The 27,999-nt window shown below is 41.9% G+C and overlaps 1 protein-coding gene across 11 annotated transcripts; it reads left to right on the forward strand.

Annotated features, from left to right (window-relative positions):
- Positions 1 to 705: 705 nt before the first annotated feature.
- Positions 706 to 27,998, forward strand: arhgef11 (Rho guanine nucleotide exchange factor (GEF) 11). Of its 11 annotated transcripts, XM_008435254.3 has the most exons (43): positions 707 to 1,741; positions 1,835 to 2,056; positions 5,217 to 5,231; positions 5,487 to 5,569; positions 5,674 to 5,778; positions 8,215 to 8,264; positions 8,362 to 8,419; positions 8,494 to 8,693; positions 8,803 to 8,874; positions 8,957 to 9,061; positions 9,194 to 9,242; positions 9,696 to 9,766; positions 9,883 to 9,975; positions 10,297 to 10,365; positions 10,455 to 10,559; positions 11,551 to 11,649; positions 11,832 to 11,874; positions 11,969 to 12,065; positions 12,802 to 12,924; positions 13,353 to 13,376; positions 13,468 to 13,594; positions 14,848 to 14,941; positions 15,485 to 15,514; positions 15,694 to 15,826; positions 16,729 to 16,932; positions 17,092 to 17,139; positions 17,392 to 17,540; positions 17,631 to 17,771; positions 18,763 to 18,839; positions 19,061 to 19,186; positions 19,466 to 19,583; positions 19,840 to 19,988; positions 20,074 to 20,149; positions 20,226 to 20,408; positions 20,502 to 20,583; positions 20,704 to 20,775; positions 20,899 to 20,939; positions 21,561 to 21,710; positions 21,792 to 22,016; positions 22,289 to 22,411; positions 22,518 to 22,891; positions 24,049 to 24,181; positions 24,290 to 27,998. In XM_008435254.3, exons 2-43 carry the CDS (start codon positions 2,022 to 2,024, stop codon positions 24,337 to 24,339), a joined length of 4,401 nt encoding a protein of 1,466 aa, XP_008433476.2. In that variant the 5' UTR covers positions 707 to 1,741; positions 1,835 to 2,021; the 3' UTR covers positions 24,340 to 27,998. The 11 variants fall into 11 exon arrangements, with proteins under 11 accessions (XP_017165898.2, XP_008433476.2, XP_081455137.1 ...); XM_081599011.1 differs by having other exon boundaries at positions 707 to 2,056; XM_017310406.2 differs by having other exon boundaries at positions 707 to 2,056; positions 9,729 to 9,766.
- Position 27,999: the final 1 nt, after the last annotated feature.

Below are 27,999 nucleotides of genomic sequence, written 5' to 3' on the forward strand. Positions count from 1 at the left end.
GTGTGTGTGTGCGTGCGTGTGTGTGTGTGTGTGTGTGTGTTTGCGTGTGTCTGTGTCCTATTTGTACTTGGATGTATCTCATTGAAGCATTGTTACAACAAAAGTGGACACAGTATCGGGAAAATGTACCTTCTCGGGTCTGATTGGATTAAATTGAGGGAAATACATTGTTATCCTTGGTTTTCTCACTTACCGTTGGAATTTGCTCTTATTCTGTATTTGGGTGTGACGTCACTGCTAAATCCAAGGTCCAACCTTGAAAACAAATTTATAGAAAGCAAAAATTTCTCAAATGTCTGTTGTAAGGTGTCACAGATCTTTTAAAAGACTGTTGCAGATGATGCAGTCGTCTGCTGTCATCCGTTGATGTAGCAGCTCCAGATTCAGTTGCTTACACAAGCCGATAAAGAAGGGTGGCTCTGTTATGGGGACTGCTCTGGAACTTGTAGAGATGAAAGAAGAATACTTTGTAAAATAAAGAACATTTTCTTCACAAGACTACAACAAAAGTCCTTCTCATAGTTATCACAACCTATAATGACTCTATAATGAAACTTAGATAACGAGAGCTCCTCCTACACCTACTTTTCCCAACAGCAATAAAAACGCATTTTTAGATTTTAACCACCAAAATGCACTGAACTCCGGCCATTCCAGTCTTTTTAGCTGCAGGTTGCAATTTTTGCCACACGAGGTCGCTGTTTCAACTGTTTTTGTGCTCGCGATCCTTGAAGATATGCTGGTTGATCAGCAGTCAGGACAACAAGATAACAGAAGAGCAGAGATCATTATTTTAAACAACGGGCACTGTAGCGAGAGCGACGGATATCATAACTACGTCTGGATTTCTCCTCTGCATTATCACGACAGGGAAACAAACCTTTGATTAAATCAGTGTTTTGATGAGAGAAAAGGAACCTGCTTGGGATTTGGAACTCCTCTGGAATAACGTCCAGCTATCCTCGCTAACATGCCACTCTGCGTCTGAAATAGCAACAGAACGGGACCCCTGGACATACCTAGCAGCATATACACACACCGAAGGAGTCCAGTGCGTATAGACAACCACGTATCCTAATGTTGCCAAAGCTATGCGGTGGTTTCGTTTTGCAGAGCTACCCGGTTAGCTAGCTAGCTAGCTAGCTAGCTCGTCGGCTCGTTGGTGCTGCTGCAAGCCGGGGACGCGGCGCTTAAGGTCGGCGTGCGCTCTAACGCCATGCCGGTGGTCGAAAGGGGCCTATTGGTAGTGGCAGTTTCCCTCAGCTAACGTCGGCTGGATGTAGCGGGCCACCGAAAATTCTACGTGTTAGATTAGTCGCAGGGGTATTTGTGTTTAAATTTGAAAATAGCCGTGCGATACAGCTGAAACAAAATATATGGAGAGGATTAGTTAGATCGGAGCATCTGCTACAAGCTGCACATGTAAACAAGCCTGGCAAGTGTGTGGGAGAGAGTCTGTGGTTGAAGGTTAGCACTAAATATTCAAGTTAATCCTTTGTTGCTATCTGCAACACTAGTTCTAGGTGTTAAAGTTAAGCTCCAAGTGATTTTGTTAAGTTCAGTAATGGGCTTAAAAGTCGTGGATGTTGTTGATCTGCAGCGCTGTCAGACATATCAGCCATTCATTCATGATTGATGACCCTTGAGGAAGCAGACTGTCTTTCATCCATTTCCACTACAGCGAAACCACAACGTTAAGCCACTTACACTTTCTGGATAATACAGGTTTTGTCATTATCAGGTAAATACGGAGAGCTTTTTTTGGGTGGGTGAGTTTGTTTCAACAGCACTTTATTTTTAAAGTCCCCACTGACCTCGCTGGAACTCCCTACAGTGTATGGGAACATGAGGGATTGTCTGTTTGATCTGAACCAGCATCCAAGTAGCTTCAAGGACTGATCAAAGCCCAACAGAGAGCCCCATTGTGTGGACTACGAATTGAACGGGGAAAGAGATGGTGATGATAAGAGAGGCCCAGTGACTGTGTTTGATCCCACACCAGCAAGCAGAGGAGAGCAGACATGAGCCTCCGCCAGCCCACATCCACCCTGGACAGGTACGAGCCTGCCGTCCGCCATCCTCTACGTCTAGACGGGGTCCTGATGTTGGCATCTTATCTCGGGTGCCTTCCATAAAAACGCAGTGCTCTCTTTTTATCAGACCGAAGTCCGGTTTGACTGTGGGAAGAACAGGTCAGACAGGTTGACTTTAGGGATTTTGAAACAGCCTCCTAGAAGAAGAGAGGCTACATTGTGTAGACACGCCAATAGTTTACCGCCTACTTTCATTCGTCTTCCCACCATCTGTAACCTACACCCCCTTGTGCTGCCGTGGATTTTGCCTTTCTAATGTCTTTCCATCACCCGCGCTGTGTTTCTGATCACCTTTGTCTTTATCATGTGTGTTTCCATGTCTCTCTCACTGTTCGCTGTTTTCCCCGGTGTGTTCTCACGCTTTCGTCCAATGCTTCCCACTACCTTCTTTGTGTGTCATGTGACAGCAAGGTGGCCAGTGAAAAACACACCCACCTGTTCAGGTAGGACTACTGCTCGGCAGTGATTGCTCGTGTTTGGGTGTGTGCGGACGATAGTGATGCCCACAGATTGTGCCACGAACGCATTTTTGTAAAAGCGACACAAAAGTTGACTCTTATACCAAGTCAAGTATCTTAATCTTTAAATGTGTGCAATTATGCATGAGAGAGGTCAGACACAAGTAACTCTTGGGTGAATATTCTCTTAGTCTACATTGGCGGTCTCCAGTGGCACTCCTTGACATCTGTTGTCCTCCAACTTTTTAAGCTCTGCTCTAAAACATCTCAATTGAATGGCTCAGTTATCATCTTCAACATGCCATCAGGACTGGATAATGCCAGGTAAAGAGCCATTCATTTTACTGAGGTATATTTGAACAGGGTTGGATCTAAAAGCTGCTGGACAGTAGCTTTTCCAGACTGGAGTTGGAGACTACCGGTTTAGATCATTTGAAACAATGAGATTGTCATTATTGGATCTTGTTGAGCTTCTAGGAAGCAGAGTAAATCCTTCTGAAAGCAAATGTGTCAATCTGACTCTGAGATTGTTTTTACTTATTATGAACATGAGAATAGACTAAAAACATCCAAATGTAAAGAAGTTGATTCTCACCTAGGATTTACCATTTTCTTCTCAAGAGAAGAAGTAGTAGTGTTGTTCTTCCTTCAAAGTAACGCTACCTGAATACCACCTTGCAGGGATGTCTCAATTCAAAACCAGTTAATGGATCCATTTCATGATTAGTAGAGGTGTGCCGATCGATCTGTCACCGATCATAATCGGCCGATTTTTGTGAAAAAGTACGTGATCGGTGATCATTGGCTCTTGTTGCCGATACCGATCACCTGCTTCTCATTTTGCAGCCTGCCTGTGCAGCGGGTCTCCTCTTTCCTTCACACTGCGCAAACGCGCAGCAACAAATCCTAAGCAATGTTGAACTATAATGCACTGAGTGAATGGGGACGTTTGCGTGTTGCGGCGGAAAATTGAAGCAGGTCAAATTCATCAACACAACAAATCTAATATGGCATAAAAACAATGCCATACTTGACGGAGTTTGGCTACATCGAGGCTCACTGCAGTAAAAAAGACATATGGAAGATCAGATAGCAGGTAAAGCAGCGCACAGCTACAAACACTCACCCAGATTAGCATGACGGTCAGAAAGCTAAACAGATAACCCCCAAAATTTAAGTCGCTGGTTCTGCTCTCGCTGTTGAACCGCTGCTACGCGCTACAGGTAGTAATATTTCACAGACGGAGCGCCGCTTCTGCTCCACCTGGTAGTGACTCTCACACCGAACCTCTGTTTAAAGCTGCAGCATCTAACCTAAAATAATCGTAACCGGTAATGTTTATGATAAAATAATAATAATAATTATGTGATCGGTATCGGTGATCGGCCCTCATGGGTGATTGGTGTCGGTATCGGCAGGAAAAAACCTGATCGGCACATCTCTAATGATTAGTGTTTGAGTCGTCGACATATCAACTATTAGCAGAAGAATTACATGTTTTAACAGTATTGTGTCCCATTTAACATGCTAACCATTGGCAGTGTCTGTTTTTCTGCACTATAACATATTTTGTCAAGGTACGATTTTTAGTAGGTTGATATTTTGGTCCTGCTGGCTGAAGCATTAAGCTAGTACTAGCATTTTTCATCCTCTGTTTTGATATGACTTTTTGATCTTTCGGCTTTCATTAGGGCTGCTGAATATCTCTCAAAATTGCCTTCATCGTGACACCAGTGTGTGTGCAATAATAATGTCACAAAGAGCTGTTTGGACTGCTGTAATTGTTGACTAATAGATTTTGTTATGAACTTGGATTTCACATTCCTTCTAGATTCCACACCTGACAAAAACGAGTCTCTGATATATGCTAACGATAACAGGGTTTTGGTAACTTACTGTAGCTAAAGGATGAAAATGTCAGGAAAATCTTAAATTGTTGAATAGTATTTCAGGTTGATTAGATCCACTATACTTACTTGTAACCAAGGATACTGTATCAAAAGGTGCCTAAAACAAAGCCTTCATCCGAGCGCTCACTGCACAAACACAAAGTACATTTGAAATAAAACAAACTTAAAATGAACTTTTCAGCAAGACATAGAGGCTTGTAAAAAAAGGCCAATATTTCCTTAATATTGATAAAAAAGTTCTACTAGACCCACTGGCAGGTTATTACTTATAACCAGACATTTGTTCTCTTCTGCTCTGTGCCGGCAATCAGGTCGTTTTGTTAGTTTTCCACTGATTACGTGATTGGACATTGCACAGCTGCTGCTGCTTCCTACTGTCTTACGTCGGTCCCTTCAGAAAAATAAACACTGAAATCTCCCCCCTGTCCCTTCCTCTGCTCAGTCATTAAACATTAAGTAGTCCCAATAACATTTACAATATGCGGGGGGAAGTGCACACAGCCTGCAGCCGTGTTTTGAAATGTTTTCTGTGAACCTTGACCCTTAAACATGAGTATACTCTGTTCATTCATCACCTTTAAACTGAAAGACCTGACTGCTCTCGAGTGTTTGCGATCTGGAGGAGGAAAGGGTCTGCCGATGGTTTGAATAAGCTTTCCCTCTTCCGGCCTGTTCAATTCTCCATGTTTGTTGTTCTGAATCTCTGTTCTCTGTTTATCTGTGTTTCCTTCTTTTCCGTCATGCTTCGCTTTCAGCCCTTTTGCTGCTTGGTGAGTTGTTTCGTGCCCACTGTTTTCTTGTTGGTGTCCGTCTTCAAAACTCATATGAGATCTTCTTTGTGTCGTATCTCTTCCTTCACTTTCTGATTCTCATTACAACGTTTACTTTGTGTTTTGTGGTCTGCTCCGGTCACTTCTCATTTGTCTCTTGTTTATCAGGTCTCATTACTTTCAGACTTCTTTCTTTTACTCTAAATTGGTATATTTGTACGCTTAGATGCTCTTTTTTTTGGTCTTTAAATTCAGGCTCAGCAGTCTGACAGCTGGCGATTCGGAGCGCAGAGCCCCTGCCAGCCAACAGAGAGAGGTGACGATAGATGAGAGTTCAAGTAAGTACACACTGGCTACTCTGGCTCGTGAACGAACCCTCGCCTTTAGCGCCGTAGTTATTTTTGTCTGTCAGACTCAACCGTGACTTTCTCCTGCCGGCCAGGTCCTGGTCTGGTCCACAGGTGTGTGGTGGTGCAGAAGGACCAGCTCGGTTTCGGCTTCACTGTCTGCGGAGAGAGAGTCAAGCTAGTGCAGAATGTCCGGCCAGGTGAGAATCATTTTAAGGATCTCCTACTGCTTCATGCTGAATCACTGCCACAGATTGAAGGGGAAGTTGGATTCACACCAACCACTGTTTAGTCTGGTGTAATCGGACCGGCTTTTGTTTGTGTAGAAAGTCTGGTTCGTTTGGGGAGAACAATCAAACTCTGACCCAAACCAAAACAGCTAACTCTAGTTTGCCTACAAAAGTAGGACTCAGTTTTGAATGCAAATGGACCAGAGGTGGATCCAAAAGCAGGAAGCAGACTATAGTGCAAGGCGTTCTGGGTCAATAGAACCAAAACAAACACGTGTCTAGTGTTAGCGGGAGAATTGGCTCATGGTCTTTTACCAAACACCAAAGGGAAATAATACAACCGCTAAAATCTGACATTACTCCATTTGGAAGTAGCGCTCATGTCTTCTTCTGAGGCTTTTGTGTCGTTTCCTTCAGGGATTCTTGATGCAGCGCCCCCGCAGGCGAGGGGGAGGAACATGTTTTTCAAAGAATTTGGTTTCATCAGCGGTGAAATATTTGAATTAAAAAATAAATAAATAAAGATTTTGGTTGTTGTTCTTTAGTTTGGGATATTTAAATGTCTTCCAGTTCCAGTGTTAAGTGTTCTTCACAAAATTAAAGATTATTGATCTCTGAGAGGGCAAATTAGCACTATTATCCCATTACTAATGTGTTACCTGAAAATGGTCTCAAAAAAGCAATACTATGGTTTACTGGGACAATTTATCTTCATAACAGGTCTATATTCTCTGCCTTGTTTTGGTCTATCTTATAAAATGAATTGGCATTGATTCTTTTGCCAGGTGTACAGCTTCCTACAGAGAAAAACAAAACACACTTCATCTTTAGCGTTCTTCCCATTTATGTACCTTGACATCCTATTGATTTGGAGGACAACATCATTTGTGATTGAAAGTTGCTTTTCACCTATAGAATTTCAAAGATCAACTCTATATTGATCTTCCAGATCAATATAGAGTTGATTGAGAGTAAAAACAAAGACAGCCTAGCTAAAACATTTATTGTGTAGTTTCTCAATGAGTCAGTCTGGTGTTTAAGAGTCTTGTGCTTTCAGTTTCACTTAATTAGTTCAGCTCGATTCAGAGAGCAGTGATTTGACAAGGAAGTCAAATCACAAGTTTCACCCCACCTTTCTCCTTTCTCTGTTATCGACCTGCTGGCTTTCACACAAGTTTTGTTAGGCAACAAAGTCCACTGCTTGGGATTGTTGTCCCAGCTCTGAACTCTACTGCCTCCGTCTGGAGGGAAGAACATAAAATACAGAAGGAGTAACTGCAGACATTCAGCCAACTTCACCAAGCCCACGCCAGAGACGAAATGGATTAATTTCTAGTACATAAAGCTGCATCGAGTAGGGAGACAGAGTCTGGGCCAAGCAAAAATAACTAAAAAAAGGAAGTATGATCATATCATGGCATGGATCTGAAGACTCTCCAGTGCCACAGCGTTGTCAAGGTTATTTCTCGAACACTTTGAAAACCCCTGTTCCACGCCATTAAAGTCGCTTTCACACTAGAGCTGCTTTAAATGAACCAAAGTATTGACCCAACATGCACCCTGGTGCAGTTGGCTTACAATGGAAAACAAAACACATTGATATTCAGGGAAACCAAACAGAGGACGTGATGCCTCTTATAGGTACGGCTGACGCACATAACTAGGATCTGAAAACGTTTAAATCCTGGCAACGGCTCCATCTGCATCAGAGCACACTGCCTGGCTTACTGATGCTACTGGGAAGTGGGCTGTTACAGCACCCCTAAATGGACAGATGGTGTAACTGCAGGATGCTGTCCTGAAAGTAGGGGTGGGCCATATGGACTTTAAAGTTTTATCACAATATTCTGTGGTACTTTTATCGTGATGACGATAAAAAGTGACAATATTTATTCCTCCTTTTTCAGGTAACTGTATGACTGACTTCGTGTCACATCAATTAACGCTAATTTGGAATTTATTGTTAAAGCGATAAATCTTAATTGTCACAAAATTTACCACAATAAATGATAAACAATATGCTAAATGCCCAGCTCTAACTGGAAGTTTGGTTTACTTTCAAAACTTCAATGTGAAAGTGAACCAAAACAAAGACACACCTAGTAAATCTGGTCTAACACTGCGAGACACATGATGTACTGTTTCCTTATGAAAAATAACGCACATGTAAATGCAAATTATGTTCATTTGGATCCCACAGTCTTTTTACTCTCTGCAAGGTCCAGTGCTCTATGTATGTTGTTACGGGAACTGATGGTCTGACGGGACAACCCCACTGCTACCCCGTTTTCCGACCGCGAGAGGATTAAATAAGCTATATAGTTTGTTTTCTTCATCATAATCAGCCCTCATTTGACCTACGACCTCCATTCATTGCTTGACTTGCATGAGTGATCTCCATCCTAGGTGGCGCTGCAGTCAAAGCTGGGGTACATGAGGGGGACCGGATCATTAAGGTTTGCATTTTTCCATCTGAAACTTGTTTTTTTTTTTTTTTTTGTCTGGAAGTTGGTGTTTTGAGATTTCTTCCTTTGTGTTAACTTTGCCTCTCAGGTGAACGGTTCACCGGTCTCCACCATGACTCACCAGGAAGTGGTAAAGCTCATAAAATGTGAGTTTGACGAGCTCCGCCGGATCGGTGTTTGTAGCCTCGGGTTTTATTAAAGCCGTCCCGTTTTCCTGCAGCCGGACCGTACGTCGCCCTGACACTACAAGGACCGCCCCCGTCCGCCACCTCCGTGCCCTTGGAGCCCCTCCCTTCAGACCCTACGCCCAATCAGAGGTCTTCCCTGGCCGGGGAGGGCCTACCCCCTCCGCCTCTGCCCTTACCCTCCGGACTGGGCAGCACCCCATCCCAAAGAATTACTTTACCCAAACCGCTACAGGTGAGTGGAAAACCTTTAAAAGTTGTTTTTGAATGACATTTGTTGGTTAAAAAAGGTTTTTCAAACAATGTTTTTTTCTCTCTCTAAAAATGGCTAAATGTATTTGTAGGATCCAGAAGTGCAAAAGCATGCAAGTCAGATACTCAGGAAAATGTTGGAGCAGGAAGAGGCTGAACTCCAGGTGAGAATTCTGACACAGAAAGAGACATTTTATTTGTTTAGAAGTCACAACATTTGCTCCATTAAGCTGCTTGTTTCTGCAGGACTTGATGGAGGAATGGTTGAAGAACCCGTCGCCGTCGCTGGAGGAGCGCATCGAGAGCGCCAAGAGGAGAGCTCACCAAGTCAGAGTCAAGATTCAGAATCAGGTCAGCAGAAAAAGAGGCAGCAAAAAAATCAAAAAGAAAAGTTTAAGTAGCAAGTGATACCAGGATGGGATGACTAACATCTTAGGATGATTACTTTGTTTTCTTTTGTTCTTCTGTCGTTTTCCTCCTCAGGAGGGAACAGGATCAGAATCCGTCACAAACTACATCCAAGCAGGAGAAGGTTTGTCTGTTTTTAAATGATTAAATCAATAAAAAAATAAAATAAAATGACATATTAATTAAAAAAAGAAATAATACCAAGTTTTATTTCCCATTTTAATAGATTTATTTCATTTCAGAAAATTTTTGATTAGTATGAGAGGATCAGGAAATCATAAAATCTTGTATCTTCCTCAAATTTTAGCTTGATGGAAAAAAAAATTCTCTTTATCTACAATGGCCCTAATGCGCCATGTTAGGGACACAGATGCTTGCCACACTTTTTAGATTTTCACAAAGAGAGATGATTTTGGACACTGTTTTTACTTCCTTATCAAAGCACCAGTTTGTGTCGCTGGAATACGTCGAAGTGCATGGTTCTAACGTGACAAATTCTGGTTTAAGAAATGCGAGGATGTTTTTGCAACGCACCTCAGAGTCATTGTAAAAGCTTTTTTTGTTGTTGTTTTTGCAGGAAGTTGTTACAGATCTTCCTGTTCTTTCACAGGACGGCTGTCGATGGACTCCAGTGAAGGAGACTTGGAGGTAACACGCTGTTGCTGTGTGTGTGTTTGTGCATGTGAATGTCCACTCATCCCGCTCCACTCATCCTGGCTCCCTCTACCCCCCCTCACTCCCCCTTCCCCTCCCGTTGCCCCCAGGCCTTTGAGAGTCCCAGCTCCTCCCCCTCATTATCCTTCAGGACCCCCTATCACCGACGCCAGAACTCGGACACACACACCCTGTCTGACACGGTGAGACAGACACACATTTGCTTCCATTTTTTTCTCTCTCTCCGTCATTCATTTACTCATTCATTATTTATTTATTTTTGCGACAATTGTTGCTTTGTTATTTTACCGAAACAGGAACGTCGTCACGCACTCCGTTTGCAACACTTTGATTCACTCGGCTTTTTAAAAAAATCTCAATGTCATAAAGGAAAAAAAGAAAAAAAAGATGTTGGTTTGTGTTTCAGCCTGTTTAGGCTTGTCGTTTTCTGCCTGAACACAATTAATAAATAAAAACAGACTGAAGAATTAAACGAATTGTTCTTCAATCTTATTCTGTCGTAGGGTGTCAAAGCCCAGATCATCAGCCCTGAGGATGAAGATGAAGAAGGTGATGGCTATGCCTTTAATGAGGTGTGTGGGGTTTTTTTTTCTGTTTAATTTACCCCAAATCACTTTACTGCTTTTCATCCTGACTTTGTTTCATTTGAACCCGTTCACAGATGGACGGTCCCTTCCAGGACATCGAGTTGTTGAAGTCACGGCCAGCACACATGACAGTGTTCATGAGATACGTCTTCACCCAGCTGCTGGACCCAAACCCTCTGGTCAGTTCAGAGCTAAACACATTTGCTCTAATGAGTTAATTATATATGACGCTCTCTGGATGCTTTATTCTGTCCTAAAAAGATTGAAATTTGAGTCACTAAAATAAGTTATGGCTCTTTTCTAATATATGTTGCTTTCTGAATATACATAAACAGTGATTAAATTTTTTTTTTTCTGCTTTAATATCGGAGCCAACATCTGTTTTATTCTTTAAGATGTCAGAAGTAGAGGAAGGTGCATAAAAGGGCAAAAAAGTGGTAACGTTATATTTGGAACAGGTCGCCTTGGAAACAAAGTACAGAACAGAAACCCAAGACAAAAATAGCAAGGTCTCCGACTAAAAAAGGTTTATATGTTAATTTTTCCCTTGAGGAAGAAGAAATTTGGAGAACAGAAACCTGGACAGACTTGGTAGTCTGGTACCAAACCCAGGAGTTTAAAAGCTCACTAGGATTAGCCCAGTCTGCTGTAAAGAGATATTATGCAAAATGGGCATTTTTGAGCTTTACGTTATGTTGTGATGTTTTTCCCTCATCACAAAACATAAATGGAGTGTTGCTTTGATTCTTTCAAACATGTTTCTGGCATTTGACTCCCCCACTCAACTCCTTCAGACTAGCCAGCAGCAATTAGCAAACCCCTGGTGTTACTGGACATCTGCTGAGCTCATTAATCAGCTACAATCAGTGAAACGCTGATAAAAATGTTGCTAAAGGGTTAATGGAGGAGCCACTTTGTGATGACTTCCTGAGGGCGGAGTTTCAGAAAGAGTAGAAATTTTTAAAGAGACAGAGGCCCAATTTCAAGGTGTTAAATTACAAAGCAAAATTTCTTTCAAGTCATATTTGATATATGTAGCTTTTTTTTTAAACAACTGAAGTTAACATAGTTAGTTTATTGTGCCTTAAAATGGCACTATGTGCCTGGAAAACACATCATCCAAACTGGGACTTAGTTTCTTACATTCACGTCTTCTCCTCCCCTCCACAGCTGTTCTACCTGTCTGTAGAGGCGTATTTAGGCTCCGCCCCTAAAGACGCCCGCGCACTCGCGCCTCAGATCTGCTCCCACTTCCTGGATCCAGACGCTGTACGTATCCAAGTAACAACTGATGTTTTCTCTGTGATAATAAGCAAATGTGTTTTGCAGAGATTGACAATAGTAATAATGTGTGATTCTTTTGTAAAATGTGAAAATAAATACGTTCTTACAATTTTAACCATAATGTTACACCTTCAGTGCGCCAACTCATTGGAACAATTTTCTTACAGCCTTTGAAAATCAAAGTACGCGAGGAATTTCTAACAGAAATAGGTAACAGGAGGCTTCATTAATAATCTGATATAACACCAGTTATTTTTTCGTGCATGCTTTTATATTCTATCATTAATGTTTGTATTAACGTCAGAGAACCGCCTTCACGCCCAGGAGGACATCCGAGGGCCTCTGTCCGAGCTGCAGCAGCAGGTTCTGCCGGACATCCAGGATCAGATTCAAGACTACAGGTGTGTCATTTAAGGATGGTGCAGTCCAAAACTCAACACCGTTTTCCATCCAAAATGTCTGTTCTGACTGAGTTTAAGCTCTACAAAGTGTTTGTTTTGGTGTTTTTGATCACTTCTTACGTGTCGTCGTTGATCTTGACCCAGATGTGACCCAGACGTTACTAAACGTTCAGTCAGAAAAGAGCAGGTGTAAAAACGCTGGAGGCACAAGTCTGAGTCTGAAGGCTATTAGTTTAGTCTAAGGACATGAATTTTAAACCCTGCAGATTCTGCATGATGTGGGACTCTGGCTTTGAACTCTGTCTAGTTCAGCTGTAGTTACATTTAAACCTTTGGAAAAATTCAGAGAAATGCAACAGTAACAGTAACCATTCATGCCAACTTTAACAAAGATAAAAAAAAAAATCTATTCTACTTTTTAACCTCCAACTCTCTTCTTTCTCTAATGAAGCCAAAAGGCTAGCTAGTTATAGATAGATTTTTTTTAAATCTTAAATTTCATTCCAGGTGGCATTAAAACAATCTTATAAAGTCATAACTGTGACTTTCTGAAACCAGCAGACTCTCTGCCTCAGTTGCTTTTGTAACTGGATCTTAAAGTTTGTGTGCAACGCTCATTTATTGCGAGTTGTAAAACCGCTACATGTATAGGATTCTGTTTCCTGGTAAACTCTTTTATTTTATAGCTTTTTCTTTTTTTGTAACCTGATGAGTTTGTGTTCATGTCTCCTGACAGGAACAAGCAGATGATTGGTCTGGGCTCTCTGTTTGGGGAGGGAGACCTGCTTCAGCTGGACGGAGACCCCCTGAAGGAGAAGCAGGTGGTGGACAGACAGGTCGCCGCTCTCTGGGAGATTCTGTGAGTCATGAAGCTGCCTTCATGAATGGAAGTCGTTAAAGGGTAGTCCGTAGTTTTGATTGGCTCACTTTGACGTTAAGAAATCAGGGAAGTCTCTTTCCTTTTAAAGAGAGAGAGAGAAAAAAAAAGCTTTTCTCTTATTTTCTGTCTCGTAGATAGATAGTAGATCCACCTGCTCAGGTGTTTATAGAGTCCTATAAAATAGTTAATCACAAAGCAGCAGCAGCAGCAAAATGAGCATAGCAAAGGTCGTTGCTCCAGATGTAAAGGCTGGAAACCATGTGACACTTGCGCTTTCGGCTTTTTACACACACCGTCAGATTCTCTGTCACATGACTGAGACGGCAGGGCTTCTGTTTCTAACGCCTGTGGATGTAGCTAAACCGCTGCAGATCCAATCAGCAAACTCTGTTTTTTTTCCGTTCCAGATCAAAGGATGAAGAGGACAGAAGGTAAAAGCGCGTTTGACGTCTATTCGACACTTTAGCAGCTCTCCGTTTCTTTGTTGACCTCATCGCGTCGGCTCTCTCTCCTTCACTGCAGCTCCCCTCTGGCCTCAGCTGTCCTCCTCTACCTGCGACACTCCGGCATCAAGCTCAGAGACTCCAAGGTCTTCCTCGGCCTGAGCACGGAGAAGGACAAGTGGCTGGCTTTTTTAAAACCCAAAAAGGTAAAGACAAGGCGGGATTCTTATCTGCGCTGGTAAAAAAAAAATAAAAATAAATAAATACGTAAGCGTCTGATTTGAGAAAAGCAGTCGCTGCTGCACACGTAGTTCATCTTTAACAGAGGAAGCGAGTTTTTTCTTGGTTTTATAGCTTGTAATATCTGAGAAACCAAATCCGCCCCTGAACTTTAATGGACGCTTTAACTTGAAAGCCTTGATAACTCCAAGCTGTTTGGCTTCCAATAAGCGCTGAACTCTGCTCTCAGTCAGCAGAGTCTTTATGTACGCTGCAGAAACACCAGATCTCACCAAGGATCTTTGGTCTAGTTTCTACTTCAAATATCTTAGTACACTTAAAATAAGACGAAACTAACTTTAAAGTAACTTTTTAGCACAATTTAGAAGTTTGTTTTAAGTTGATAATCCCTGAATATTGATGAAGAAGTCTTAGTTGGTGGATTATTTCACATAAAACATGAAATAAGTGATAGAAGTCCATCTTGGGGCAAAAATGAAGCTTAAAAAAATTGCAACTTTTTGAAAAAAGATGCTTTAAAATGAATAATTCTAGTTCTGCAACATCCTGGAAGGACTGGGTGGTGATTAGCACAAATTATTGTTATATTTTCAAACTCATGCATGTTCTATAACATGTACAAAAACAAATTTAATCAGTTTAGTGTTCCAGTTACCACCTGAAAGTTTCACTTCCTGTTTATGTCTGAATAAACAGCTTGAACAACCGATATGTCTCGATACCAAATAGTTTTCTCTCAAATAACTTTTTCAATCGCTGGTTGTGTAAATAAGTGAGTCTTCCTCCTGCAGTCACAGCATCCACAAAGAAGAGTGTCAGAGTAGGCATGACTCAGGGCTTTCTCATGGTGCGTTCACTGCCCGGAAAAACGTTGGAGTTTATTAATATTAAACCATGAACAATATAAACCTGTTTTAATTTTATCTGTGAACAACAACACACTTTGCAACTTGTTTTCCGCCATGTTTTCTAGAATCCTATTGGAATATCAGCTATTTTTGCCACCTTTATTCATTTTAACATCAACTAACACTAATGTGAAACTTGATACATTAGACTGCATCAAGTTGGTTATGTTTTTTTTTTTTTTGGTGTTTACACTCAAGAAAGAAGGGAAAAACAAATCCTACACCGGAATCTTTGGCGTTTTAGCACATATTTTAAGCGAATGGATGTAGAAAATGAAACTTATGTTTACAATCGTTTTGTCTTTCTGCAGCCGAGCAGCGTGAAGAAAGAGAAAGATGGAGAGGATAAGAAGAGAAACCCCATCCTGAAGTACATCGGCAAACCCCGGAGCACATCTCAGTCCAGTAAAGAAACACACACACTCACACACACACACACACACATACAGTTTTAAACAGAAATGAACCTCAGATGAATACGAGATCCTCCATTTACAGCAAAAGATTCAATAAAATTATTCTATGACATTTATTTTATACAGAAAAGCAACAGATATATATATATATACTGGTAAACAAATAATAAGGGTACATGAACTTATACTGTTTGTTTTCCTAAAACTGTAAATATCTTTTCATAAAACCGATTTTTGTCTTGAAAAGTGCTGTAGCCTTCTTTCAGTCAGCTGACCTGGCAGTGTGCAGCCACAGGTTGCTGTGCCGATCTGTGTTCTAGAAAGTTTTCATATCTTGTTATAGTTTTGTTATTTGCAGCAACTTGTGATAGAAAACACCCTGAAACTCTCCCTTTCACTGTTCATTTTCAATCATAATAATTTCATTTTGGTTTTTGTTCACCATGTTGTTTTACTTTCTTTTTTTTTCTAATAATTATTAATTGACTCATGATTTAATTGTTTCTTTTTGACTCATTTTTTGGTTTTATAGCATTCCACGTCCCGTTGTCACCCACAGAAGGTACATTATTATGTTTTTTTTCCTCCTCTTTATTATTTCACTTTTGCTTTTTCAATTAAAAATCTGTTCTTCATCAGTTGATTATGAGGTGGCACTTGCTGTAGACTTAGTTCCGGCCCTACGTTCTGTGTTTTTGTTGTTGTTTGTGTCGTCGTACTAAACCGAGATGTGTCTTGCAGTGCGTCCCGGCAGCGTGAAGAACATCATTCAGCAGTTCGAGAACCACACAGAGCTTCCAGGAGAGGAGGACGGGGATGGTGTGGACCCCCAGAGGCTGTCCTCCAGCAGCTTGGGAGAAGAAGGCATGGACAGGTGACTGTACCCAAAATTACCTATCTAAAATTAATGCACTAAAATGTATTGAATCCATGAAAATAAATGTTAGTCACGGGTCTTAAATTTTGTCATGGGAGGCTAGTTATTTTTTTATTTTTATTCATTTTTCCCCTGTCTGACTTTTCTGCCAGGCAAAAGTTTGAGTCACAAACATCTCCATTCCATTGTGTGACTCCAGGCTCCCTTCAGCTATCGGCTAATGTACCCTTGCTAGCTTAAATTTTGTAGTGGCAGGACTAGCCTTTTGTTTTTTTTCTTCCTTAAGGGACATTTCTGTTAAGTGAAAGTTTGAGTTGCACGCAAACTTCTTTGTTGCATTCTGTGACTCAAGGTAGTCGAGGCTACCAGCAGCTAGCTGCATATTAGCAGTTTGGAACTAGGTGGAATATATTAGCCAGCTAGCTGCTAATACACTGTTGCTAGATTAAATTTTGTCACAGCAGTAGTATTTAATGTAGGCTTTTTTGTTGTTGGACTAATGTGTCAGAAAAAACTCTGATTCACATGCAAACATCTTCATTGCATTTTGTGACTCTAGATGGTCAGATAGGCTAATGGTTGCTAGCCGCTATGATACCTTTGCTAGCGTAAATTTCTTTGTGGCAGGAGTATTTATCTAGTTTTATTTTCTTGCTGGACTTTTCTGTCAGGTCAAAGTTTGAGTCGCACGCAAACATTTTCATTGCATTGAAACTCAAGGCAGCCAGGCTTAGCTAGCTACTTAGCCAGTTTTTGTGAACCTTGATGGTAATGCAGCAGAATCCCCCACCATCATATTATTTCTGTTTAAATTTCATTCAAGATGGCATTACACAGGTCTTAATTTTAACTTGCTGAAACCGGCAGGTACCTTGACGTTTCCTGGTTTTGTCTCGCAGTCACATGGTCTCGGTGCGTCTGGGGCGCAGCGGGTCGTTGAAGGCTCAGGGCGAGGACCGCCGGCGGGGCACCATCTCCAGCGGGGACTCGGTGCCCCGCTCTCGCAGCGACGTGGACATGGAGGACTGCGAGGAGAGGGAGCAACCGGGCCTCCGGCTGCTCCAGCACAGCGCCTCGTCGTCCGCGTCCAGCAGCTCCGCTCGGTAAGGATTCTTGCTGTCAGACTTCTTCTGTGTTTTTTTTGTTGTTTTTTCCCGTTAGCAGCTCTGAGTCCAGGGATCTCGCTCAACAGCCGCTCACATTCCCCTGATCTGGGTAGCTTCTTCCTCACGCCATCTCTATTTCCACTCTCCTACACTCAGGTCTCTTGAGAACCCTACACCCCCATACACCCCTCGGTCCAGACGCAGGTGAGTCAGGATTAACGAAGGATCATCCAGAGTGAGGGAAATAGGAGCCCAGAGGCAGAAATGGGGACATTTTTTGTTCATAATAGCCATTATGGCTTTAAAATAAAATACCTTAGGCTGACTCTGGAAATATGAGTCATTTCAAATAATTGTTTTTCTGTTCTTCTCTTCATCCACGTTGTTTTCTTGTTGTTCCTCCACTGCCTGTTCCTGCCTCCCCTTTTCTCGGACCCCATCTTGATTATCCTACAGGAGTGTGGACTCGCAGCTGGCCCTGCTACCAGACACCGCGGTGCTGGAGGACGAGGTGTCTGACGGTCAGAACTGGAGGGACACGGTTCCCCCTGAGCTCCTGGCGACCCTCAGCCCCAGGGAAGTGGAGCGGCAAGCCGTTATTTACGGTACGGTTGGCGTTCACCGAGATTTACGGGAAAAAAGACGTACGGTCAGGAATTTATTTGTCATTTTTGACTTCCCTTTGTTTCAATCAGAGCTGTTCACCACTGAGGTGTCCCACCTTCGGACCTTACGGGTTCTTGACAAGGTTTTTTACCGGAAGATGAGATCTGTGCTGAACTCGGAGGAGCTGGCCTGCATCTTCCCAAACCTGCCTCAGGTCTACGAGCTCCATGGTCAGTCCGGGTGTCAGCGTGTCGTCAGGCTACAAGGCTAGAGTTTGGAAGATGTTTTTTATGGAACGGAAAGCTCTCGTAAAGTCACAGTTTTTCTATTTTGGAACTACAAAATTATCTAAAGGGCTTGAAGCCATTTGTAAGAAAATGTCTGAAAATGTAACTTTTTTTGGATAGTTAATCTCACTAAACAGTCAGTGTTAGTGTTGTACTTATTGGAACTGAACCAAACTACTGAACCTTAACTGGATTAATGATGTAACAAGCTGTTTGTAGGGCAACTTTTATTTAAAAAAAAAGTCTTTCATTTCAAGTCTTTAACAAGTGAAATGTTGTTCTTGTGTCTCAAATGTTCTGGAAAAAGTTGCAACTGCGACTTGTAAAGCAATAAAACAATACTGATCAGTCATTTAAGAATAGGCATTTAACCTCAGTGCAAGAACGTATAAAAGATTACAAATCACTGTCAAGGTACAGTCTGCTATAGATGCTATAAAGTCTGGTGAAATAACCGTTATAATAACCTATGATGTTTCTGCTGGAGAGCTTTTATCAGCTGCTCCTACGTGCTAAAATAATTAAATGCTATGTTGTTCTGACCAAAAATGCATTGCTTCATATTTTGTTACACATGAATACACATATGCGACTACTGTAAGATGTGTTGCTTCTTCTAATAGTTTTCATCTAAAGCAGTTTGAGGAGGCGCTAGGCTAACGTTAGCACGTCTACTTTCTGTTTTGATAGGACTCATTGATAATTCCGCTTGTAATACATTTCTATGCGTTTGCTGTTAAGACTACGTACAGAAAACGTTCTTCTCCACTTAATAATCTCAGTGTTTAGCCTCCAACATCGTAACATTTAATTACTAGTGTTTCAGCTGCTCTCTGCACTGATCTTCACTACATCTAGAGACGTCTGTGGAGCCATTTTTGTTTATTTCATGCTGTATTTCTGCCCCGATGCTGATGGTTTTTTTTCTATGTAGCGAGTCTTTGTGAGGAGATGAAGAAGCGAAGAGAGAGCCCCATCGTTCAGAACATCGGTGACGTCATGCTGGCCAAGGTGAGTCACTCCTGCTGTGTTTACCAAACTCTCCTGGACTAAGACGGAGTATTTCAGTAACAAACACTCCAAGTATGTTCAGCAATGCAGGTTTAGGGTCCTTTTTCTCTTCTAAAAGTCAACAGCTGGTTATGGTCCGTTTGAAATGCCAGGGGATTTTAAATAAGAATCTGCTGGTCTTTTCCCTTTTTACCGTCCTAACCCTCGTTGTTGTTTTTCAGGTTGAAGGCGCAGCTGGAAACGAGTTTCAGGAGCAGGCGTCGCAGCTGTGCTGCCAGCAGACTCAGGCACTGGAGCTCATCAAGAACAAAAAACGGAAAGATCAACGTTTCGCCCAAATCATCCAGGTCTGCACGCTCAATGACTCCAGAACAACTGGGAAACAAAATGTCTGCCTTGTCTTTTTAACAGATTTGGTTTGAGATTTTTATAAAACTAAAACTTTCAGCATCCTTGGGTCTTTTAAAGTGAGAGGCAAAGAGTTGCTGTTTTACAAATCTTCTCTTATCAGACCTGTCTTTGTCCCCAAACATAATTTAATGCTGTTAAGTCCCATCAAAACAGAAAACATAAAAAAGACAACGGTTTGGTTTCGCTGACGGTTTGCTGACATGTCTCCGGCTCAGGAGTGTGAGGCGAGTCCTCAGTGTCGGAGGCTGCAGCTCAAAGACCTGCTGGTGTCCGAGATGCTGAGACTCACCAAGTATCCTCTGCTGCTCGACAAGATCATCAAATACACGGAGGGTGAGGGAGCAGGAGACTGAATGGAAATGATCTATGACTATAAAAGGAGCCAAAAACAGTCGTACTTGAGTTTGATTTCACGGTATAATTACTAAATTTTCTGATGGTTTTCTTGAGATAAAGAGTTAGTTTAACAACTTAATTTACCTACAGTTTTCTCGAAATACCGCAAGTTAAAACATGAGTTAATGTGAGTACATTCGCTCTCAGCTTCTATTGAAACCTGCTCATATCTGTTTGTTTTTTTTCTCTACAGGCGGCTCATCGGACCTCCCGTCGCTGCAGCGTGCCCAGGCCTGTTGCCGAGGCATCCTGAAGGCGGTCAATGAAGACGTGAGGGAGACGGAGCACCGGCAGCGGCTCAGTCAGTACCAGCGCCGGTTGGACTCCGCGCCTCAGTTCAAGGTGGGGCCAAACGTTTCTAATTTATCGCCCTGGTAGGGTCCTCTATTCGTCAAACACCGTTTTAAAACTTCTTCTTTCCTCACAGAGTCTGGACCTCACCATGAAGAGAATGATTCACGAAGGTCCTCTCGTCTGGAAGATCGGCAAAGACAAGCAGATAGGTTGGTATTCCTCCCGCCGATCGGTTACCGTCGGCTGTGGTGTTCGTTTCATCTCGTGTCTGCGCTCGTTCCTCAGAGATCCAAGCGCTGCTGCTGTCGGACTGCCTGGTCTTCCTCCAGAAAGGCCCAGACGACCGGCTGCTGCTGCGCTACCCGTCCCGCTGGATGGGAGGAGGAGGAGGGGTCATCGCGGACACCAAGACCTCCTTCAGTCCCGTGGTGAAGCTGGACTCGCTGCTCGTCCGCTCCGTAGCTACAGGTACGATCTTTGCTAAAGTTTGGACATCTTTTCCTTCTCTTTTTTTTTTTTTTTCTCAATGAAATTACAACTTTGGGTACTTTTTTTTTCTAGACAAAAAAGCTCTGTACATCATCAGCACCAAAGAGACGCAGATTTACGAGCTGGCGGCGGGGTCGCCATCTGAGAAAGACACGTAAGTGGATTTGTTCTGCGGCAGACGGACGAGCATCCTTCTTCCATTCACCTTTAGAAGTCACATTTTGCTTCACTCTGTCCGGATGGTTTGCTAACTTTTCTGCTATTTGATTCACAGCTGGAAGGATTTACTTGAAAAGACCATTAAAACTTCATCTCCACAGAGCAATCACGGATCACTTCCTGTATCGTGAGTACATGTATATATATGTTGAGAATGAGAAACAAGGGGAAGAAAAGTCCCTACATGTTTCTAGTCTTGGTTAAATTTCATGCATATGTATTCATTCAGTATGTGTTTTGTTTTTTCCAGTTCTACCAGCCTACGAAGCAGGTCACCAGCCTTAACTGAAGGTAAAACACCATGAGCAATGGGAAGGGGGGGAAAAAAACATTGATTCTCACAAATTCTGTGATTTTAATTGCAAAAACATCCCAGAAGCAATTCTGAAATCCTACAGGGACTGATCACTGTGAAGATGTTCAGTATTAATTAATTTTAAGAAATGAGTGTTGAATGCAGACACAGCTATTTATTAATATTTGAAAAGTTGAATAGGTTTAATCTATACATACTGGCATATACATCCTTGAGAACATTCCTGGTCTTGATGGGACCCAAAAATGAAAATGAGTTTGACCACAACACTATGTGGACACTTTGTCTGCACCAGTGAAGGATAACTCACCTCAGATTGCCAAATGCGCAAAATGGCTCCGACAAGAGGACTGGCTGGCATATTTTCTGGCTACTTCAGCTAATAACTAATTGACCACACTGGGTCACTCAGAGCCTCTATATCCGGTATCAGCCTTTCAACCCAACATGGTCAGTCCCCTATTAAGTTTGAACGATTCCATCTGGTTGGCAGCTAGAGTTCTGACTACGTTTGTTTCCAGGGACAAAGACCACAGAAAAAGTTAACATTAAAATGCTAAATTCTAGAAAATTTTTATTTGTTTCTAATTCATCAGTCCACCCGGCGGAGGAGGAGTCGGAGTTTATTGGGAGCCACGCCTCCGCTGACGGCGGCATGCTGGGTGACCATCTCACCGACCAACCTGAAGCCAACAGCTGTGATGAGGACAGGGCAGTCGGCGTGGCCGAAGCGGCTCTGCACGACGGTGGGGAGAAATCGGAACGCAACGGAGTCGGAAAGCAGCATTTTTGGAGGATGTTGGACTTAACTGTTGTTTCTCCTCCAGTGGAAACGCTGCGGAGGCTCATACTGCCGGATGTGGACGAGGACCGGAGGAGCCACGATACGGACGACACCCCCACCAACACCATGAGCAACGGGAACCCCGACGGACGACGGCAGGACTCCCTGGAGACCGTCCTGGACCTCTGCCTGAGCGAGCCGGAGCCCGGGCAGCCGGAGGCTCCGCCCCCAGAAAGCAGGCAGCCCAGCGCCAAGGTGGTGCGGAGAGGTAAACGGATTGCAGGGAAGACGAACGGTCAACTCCGATCTCTCACTTGCTGATGATGATCAAACCGAAGGCGACGTTTGTCTTTGGAAATCTGGGTGTCTTTGCATGTTTCCTTTCGACTTGTGATTATAATTTTCTTTCTCTCTGTTTTTTATCTCATTTGCTTGCAACAACAACAAAAAAAACATCAACACAAAAAATGCTTCTTTTTCCTCCCCCTTCTTTCACCCTTTCACACACTTTTCCTTCACACACATCTATCCTCTGCGTAGCTGTGGTTGCGGGTGCTCCTCCTAATCCTCCTCATTCTTCTTCTGCCCCTGATGGCACCGCCGGCGATGTTAGCCTCCCCTCCGATCTGTCGTCGCAGTCTAGAGGCGAGGCCGACACGCAGGGTAATGGAGACCGAACCTGCTTCAGTTGTCATGAGACTACACTCAAAAATCAACCTTAGATTCGGGCGACGGCGGTCGAGCTAAAGCCGCTTTTCCACTCTCTTAGGGAACGTCTTCTACCTGGTGATGCCGTTAGACCAAGGAGAGAGCGCCACCGACGACCTCCCCGACCCTCCTACGCCCACCGCAAGCCACTTCCCTCAACCTCCACAGGAAGTGACGTTATCACAGACTCAACTGGAGGAGGTGGAGGAGGAAGAAGAAGAAGTAGTAGCGGCCTGCTGCCCGGAGTTCATCCAATCAGAGACAGAAACTATGCAAATGGAAGTAGAGTTAGAGGAAGACGACAATGACAATGATGGTGAAGAGGATGATGAAACGGGCCCGCCTCCAGCTGCACAACAGAGTCACGTGATCAGAAACGCGGATGAGATTTTCCTCACCATCGAGGGCTTGATGAGCAAGTTGCACAAGCTGAAGGTGAGTTTTGTGTCTTCTGTTGCCCCTGTGGAGGGACCAAGACGATCCGGTTCAAACGGCAACATTCAGAAGTATTAAAAACGCTCAAACTTTTCCACTTTTCCTCATGTTACAACCAGAACATTGAGAGTTCAACTGGTTAGGTTGAACTCATTCACTGATTAAGCTTTTTGCTGAAGAAACATTGTTTTTCTGCCTGTGCCTTAATTTAAAATTAGTCCAAATTTTGTAATTTGCAAAAAAATAAAAAAAATTAAAGTTAAGGGTGGTTGAAGTGTCTTTCAACCACCTTATGCAAGACTTCAGGACACGCTGTAATCTGAGGAGGATTATAATGGTTTATTAGGATGAAATATGATTTTCATAATCTCAATAGAAAATGTTGGGACTGTGTTGAAATTATAGAAAAATAAATGACAATTTTGTACATTTACTTTGTGATGAATTGCTTTTTAGCTTGACATGAACATTTTAGGGCAGGACCACAGACATGTGTCTAACATTTCAAGGCTTTCATGAGTTTTAAACTGGACAAATTCTTCTTACGGGATGGATAAAATTAATTTTTACAGATTTTCCTTGTCAGTTGCAATCGAACTCAGAGTAATATTACAAGTATTGCTGCAGGGATTTTAGTTAGCAAAATGAAAGCTGGAAAACTTGACCTCATAATGTCTACAGCGAAATATATCTCATGCAGTTTTATTGTATTTACAATAAATACCAGTGATATAACAGTTAAGTTGAAAATGTATGGAAAATGTTGCAGTCTGAAAGTTCTTAAGTTCCAACTTCCTCCCGCCATGTTGAACTCCGTCTTTCTCGCTTAACGCAGTGTTTCTCAACCCCGGTCCTCACCGACCCCCTGTCCGGCATGTATTAGGCATTTCCCTTCTGCCACACACCTGAATTGTATCTCTGGGTGATTAACAGGCTTCTGCAGCACTTGATGGTCATGCAATCATTTGAATCAGCTGTTCTGGAATAGAGGCACATCTAAAACATGCAGAGCAGGGGGGCGGTGAGGACCACGGTTAAGAAACACTGGCTTAACGGATGAATGCGATTCTGATTAGATTTTGGGTTTGTTTACAGAAGTGCACTTAAGAACAGCTCCTAATGTTTGCGTTGAGTATTGATGTACGATTCCTTTGCAGGAAATCGAGAAGGCCCATCACAAGCTGCTAGAATCTCTCAGAGATCCCTCCCTCAGTCAGGAGTCAGAGGACCAGGCATGTCTCTCAGCAACCGTCTCCAGGACGCCGTCCATGGACCGCAGCTCAGGAGACGGTTTGTGACTGCCGTTATTTAGATGTTTGGCCTTTTATTTTTGTTTTTAAGCTTATTGCTTTGGATGCTAAGCATTTTTTTTTTGTGGTTGCGTTTGCACCTAAACAGGTAAGGAGGGGAACCCGGGAGATCCCAGAATCTTCTCAACCGGATTCTGAGTGGATTCCCTTGCTGTCGGCTGATCTCCACATGCGTCTGTAGGTTGAACACTAATAAGTCTGGCGGATCTAACCGCACATCTCATTTTACGATGGGAGACGGCGCGATGGAGATAGATTATTATTTTTTAAGGATGTAAGTCTGGAGAGAGAAAGAGAGGCAGGAAAAAAAACCAGGTAGCAGAAGAAGGATGAAGAAGGAAGTTTGAAGAACTTGAAGTTTTTTTGGGGGAGAAAAAAATGACCAAGTTGGATTCTTGTGAAGGAAAAAAAAAAAACAAGACTTTTTACGTTGTGTTTTGTAGAGCTGGTTGAAGAAGCGGAGCAGAGAAGTGTCGAAATGTTAATGTAAGGAAATGTTCCTAGGGACCCGTCACCCCAGCACTTTACCCATAATGCATCTCTTCCCCCAAACCCAGCGCTCCCCCCGTCGCGTTCGGACCCGACCGGGGAGCAGACGACAGTACGTTTCACGGCCGAAGGACTGTGTCTGATTAATTCAGGTCATTTTTTTCTTCTTTTTTTTTTTTTTAAATTGCACTGCGTAAGGAAAACCATAAGTCACACGAACACAAGCACCACTAAATCACTGTGGAAAACTCTTCTTTTTTAAAAAATTCTTTTCACGTTTGGTTTCACCTTTCATTTGAAGCTACAGGAAGGTGGAACTGTTGCATTATTTCACTTTTTTTTTTTTTTTTGCTTTACTTTGGGGAAACACTACTGCTCTGTTTACTACTGAAGAAGAAAAAAAGCAGGTAGGTTTAATTTCCTTGCTTCCACTGCGTAAAGGGATCTCCGCAGATTCACACAGCTGCTCACATCATGCCAAGTTGGATTGTTTGGGGAGGTTTATATTGACTTGTCATAACCAAATTTTGGCACCGGCGGTGCTGTATCCCATGACCCTTAACCCTTGTCCGGTGTTTGGTCTAAATGTGAGGGAAAACTGTGCGTTGTTCGTACTGCGGTTAAGTCGAGTGTAAAGTTTTTAGGGAGAAGTTCGGAAAAGCTTTGGGAGAAAAAACTTATTTTTTTTTATCTTCGGCAAATACACTTGGTTTTGTGCATGTTAGCCTGTTAGCTTAGTATAAACCTGGAAGAAGTCACATGTAAAAGATATAAAAAATAAATAACGAAATACACCCATGGGTACCTCAGAAGCTCGCTCGTTTATTTTATACAGATTATAACCCAACGAGTCATAATGTAATAACTAGTAGCTGTGAATTTCAGTATATTTCCAGCAGAACTTGCTCTGTGCTTTGCGTTGGTGGCATGGTTCTTGTTTTGTGAAGTAGGGTTCTGTGCAGTCAGTACTTGATACAGACTGAAAACAGAAGCATTTTAGGTTTTTCATGTCCACATTTTTGATAAAACATTGGTAGCAGACCAACTCTAACATTTGCATTCGCAAATGTCAAACGCAAAAGTAGAAGCGGTTTAGGTGATAGCATGAACCGCTACATTTTTTATTATATTATGGCAGGAATTTACTTTAGTCTACACCCACCATTGACTAGTCTTTGGATTGTATATGATCCAGCTGCCGGTCAGATACTGAACACTCGCAACGACTTCATAGAACCCCACTTAAAAGGGAAAAAAAAAAGGCTGCCATTTTTCTACACAGTTATACAAATATTAAGCCTAAACCAGTGATGATTACCAGCATAACTTTAAAAAAAAAAGATATTTCCGTTTGTTGGTGTGTAACTAATCAAAGTTTGAGCAACCTCCTGGTAAAACGTTTTCTCATACTAACATTTCAAATCAATTTGCACCTACGCCATTTTCAGCCATTTTGCTCTGTCCTACTTCCTGAAAAAATGAATAAAAAATTCATACCCATACAATTGAAAATACCTATGCACAACCTTAAAAATGCTCAAGTCTAATATATCTCTTAAGTTATTTACTTAATATTTGATATCGCACCCTACTTTCATTAACAGTAGTTCTAATGTTGACTCTTATGAAATAAGGCAAATTGTGACGCTTGATTGAATCAACAGAATAACTGACCGCTCTCCTGCCACGCTAATTTTAGACGCATACCTTACACATTGTTAGCGGGATTTAGATAACAGCCACAGTTCTCAAAGAGGGTACGAGCTGACACAGTCAGTAAATAAATGGAAGTAGGACACATAATAACTAAAATTAAAAACTTACGGAAGACAAGCACACACGTTAGCATGTAGCATCAAGCTACATCCAAGCAAAATCCGACGTTAGCATGTAGCATCAAGCTAACGGCTTTCCGTCTTGAGCTTGCGGAAGATTTATGTTGTTCACCTTTGTATGCCTGGTGTAAAAGGAAAAAAAACTTTCTGGAGCGCCCGGTGGAGTTTATTATTATTATTTTTTTATTTTATTTAATATATGTATTGAAATTAGTTTGGTCCTGGGTGAGACCTGAACGCAACATCAAGAGACGCTAAAACCAAGTGCTTTTCTCCTTTTTTTTTTTTTTTTTTTTTTTTTTTTTTTTAACCAAATCTCCACTAATACATACTACATTTTTTTTAACTTACTAATTTATGTTTTTCTTGAAATTTCAAAAATTTTTCACAGAAGCATATCTGAAACACACTGGAGGAGTTTATATCTGAGCTATTTCTTATTATCACTGGAAGTGATTTCCATCTTCCAACCCTACGCTGTCACTACAGCAGCCTCCAATGTGTTGTCAGAACGTGGTTTTTTTTCTGGTGGTTTTTACGCTCTCTGAAGGAGGAACAGGAAAACGGTAGCATGTGTATAGATTTATGAAATGCAGCTGAAATAGAAAAAAAGCGAGAGACAGATTTTTAATCGCAGCTGATCCTGAAAAAACTTGTAAAAGGAATTGTAAAGTTGGAAAGTGATCTACCAAAGCGTGAGGCGTTGAAGGGAACATTTTTGTTTTGTTTTATTTACCGTTTTGGATGCTGGGGATTTTTGTTTCTTTTTTCCAGCACCACAGACCAGCAGAGGGATGTTTTTGTCTTCCTCGGTTTTGAAAATTCAGCACAAAAACGCCACCCCAAAACAGAAAAACCACCGATCCTCGCTGGTCTGAATCAGCTGAACCAGGATCAGCTTCTATCTATCCATCTTTCATCTCATCTTTACTCCTCTCCGTCTCTATTACTCAACTCCCGTGGTTGTATTTCCTGTTTCTACCTCTACACTTTGTATCTTCCTTTTCATGTATTAACTTGTACATTGACATCAATGTTGTGACCCTAACTGGCTGAATTAAAAACAGCTCAAACTGATGACCTTTTTTAAAAAAAATATATATATATGTATATACATATGTTGCACAAATAAATTTCCCTGCACAGTGCAAACTACTGTATGCATAAACACATCTTTAATTTCCATCTCATTGTCTTTTTATTTGGTCTCATCAGTCATGTGTAATATAGAGAAATCCAACCCACTTGTTTTATATGTTAATTTTTTTTTTCTGTTCTGTAAAGCCTTAGTTCTTCTATTTGATTTTATTTTTGTAGACATGATTTTAATAAAAGGATGCATAAATTATTTTCTGTTTTTTTGTTTTGTTTTAAAAGATGGATGAGTTTGTTAGCTGCACAAAAGGCAAACAGATTTTTGTTTCTGGTTTATGTGTTTTTGTGAGATTAAAACGATGAAACTGGAAAAGAAAAT

This window comes from Poecilia reticulata, chromosome 18 (assembly GCF_904066995.2).
Source record: "Poecilia reticulata chromosome 18, P_reticulata-male-v2, whole genome shotgun sequence".
Classification (NCBI taxonomy): domain Eukaryota; kingdom Metazoa; phylum Chordata; class Actinopteri; order Cyprinodontiformes; family Poeciliidae; genus Poecilia; species Poecilia reticulata.

Coding starts and splice junctions, on each gene's coding strand:
- arhgef11 (XM_081599011.1), top strand. CDS start 2,022: ATGAGCCTCCGCCAGCCCACATCCACCCTGGACAG. Junction 8,694..8,802: donor CTTTACCCAAACCGCTACAG/GTGAGTGGAAAA, acceptor ATGTATTTGTAG/GATCCAGAAGTGCAAAAGCA. Junction 9,976..10,296: donor CACACACCCTGTCTGACACG/GTGAGACAGACA, acceptor ATTCTGTCGTAG/GGTGTCAAAGCCCAGATCAT.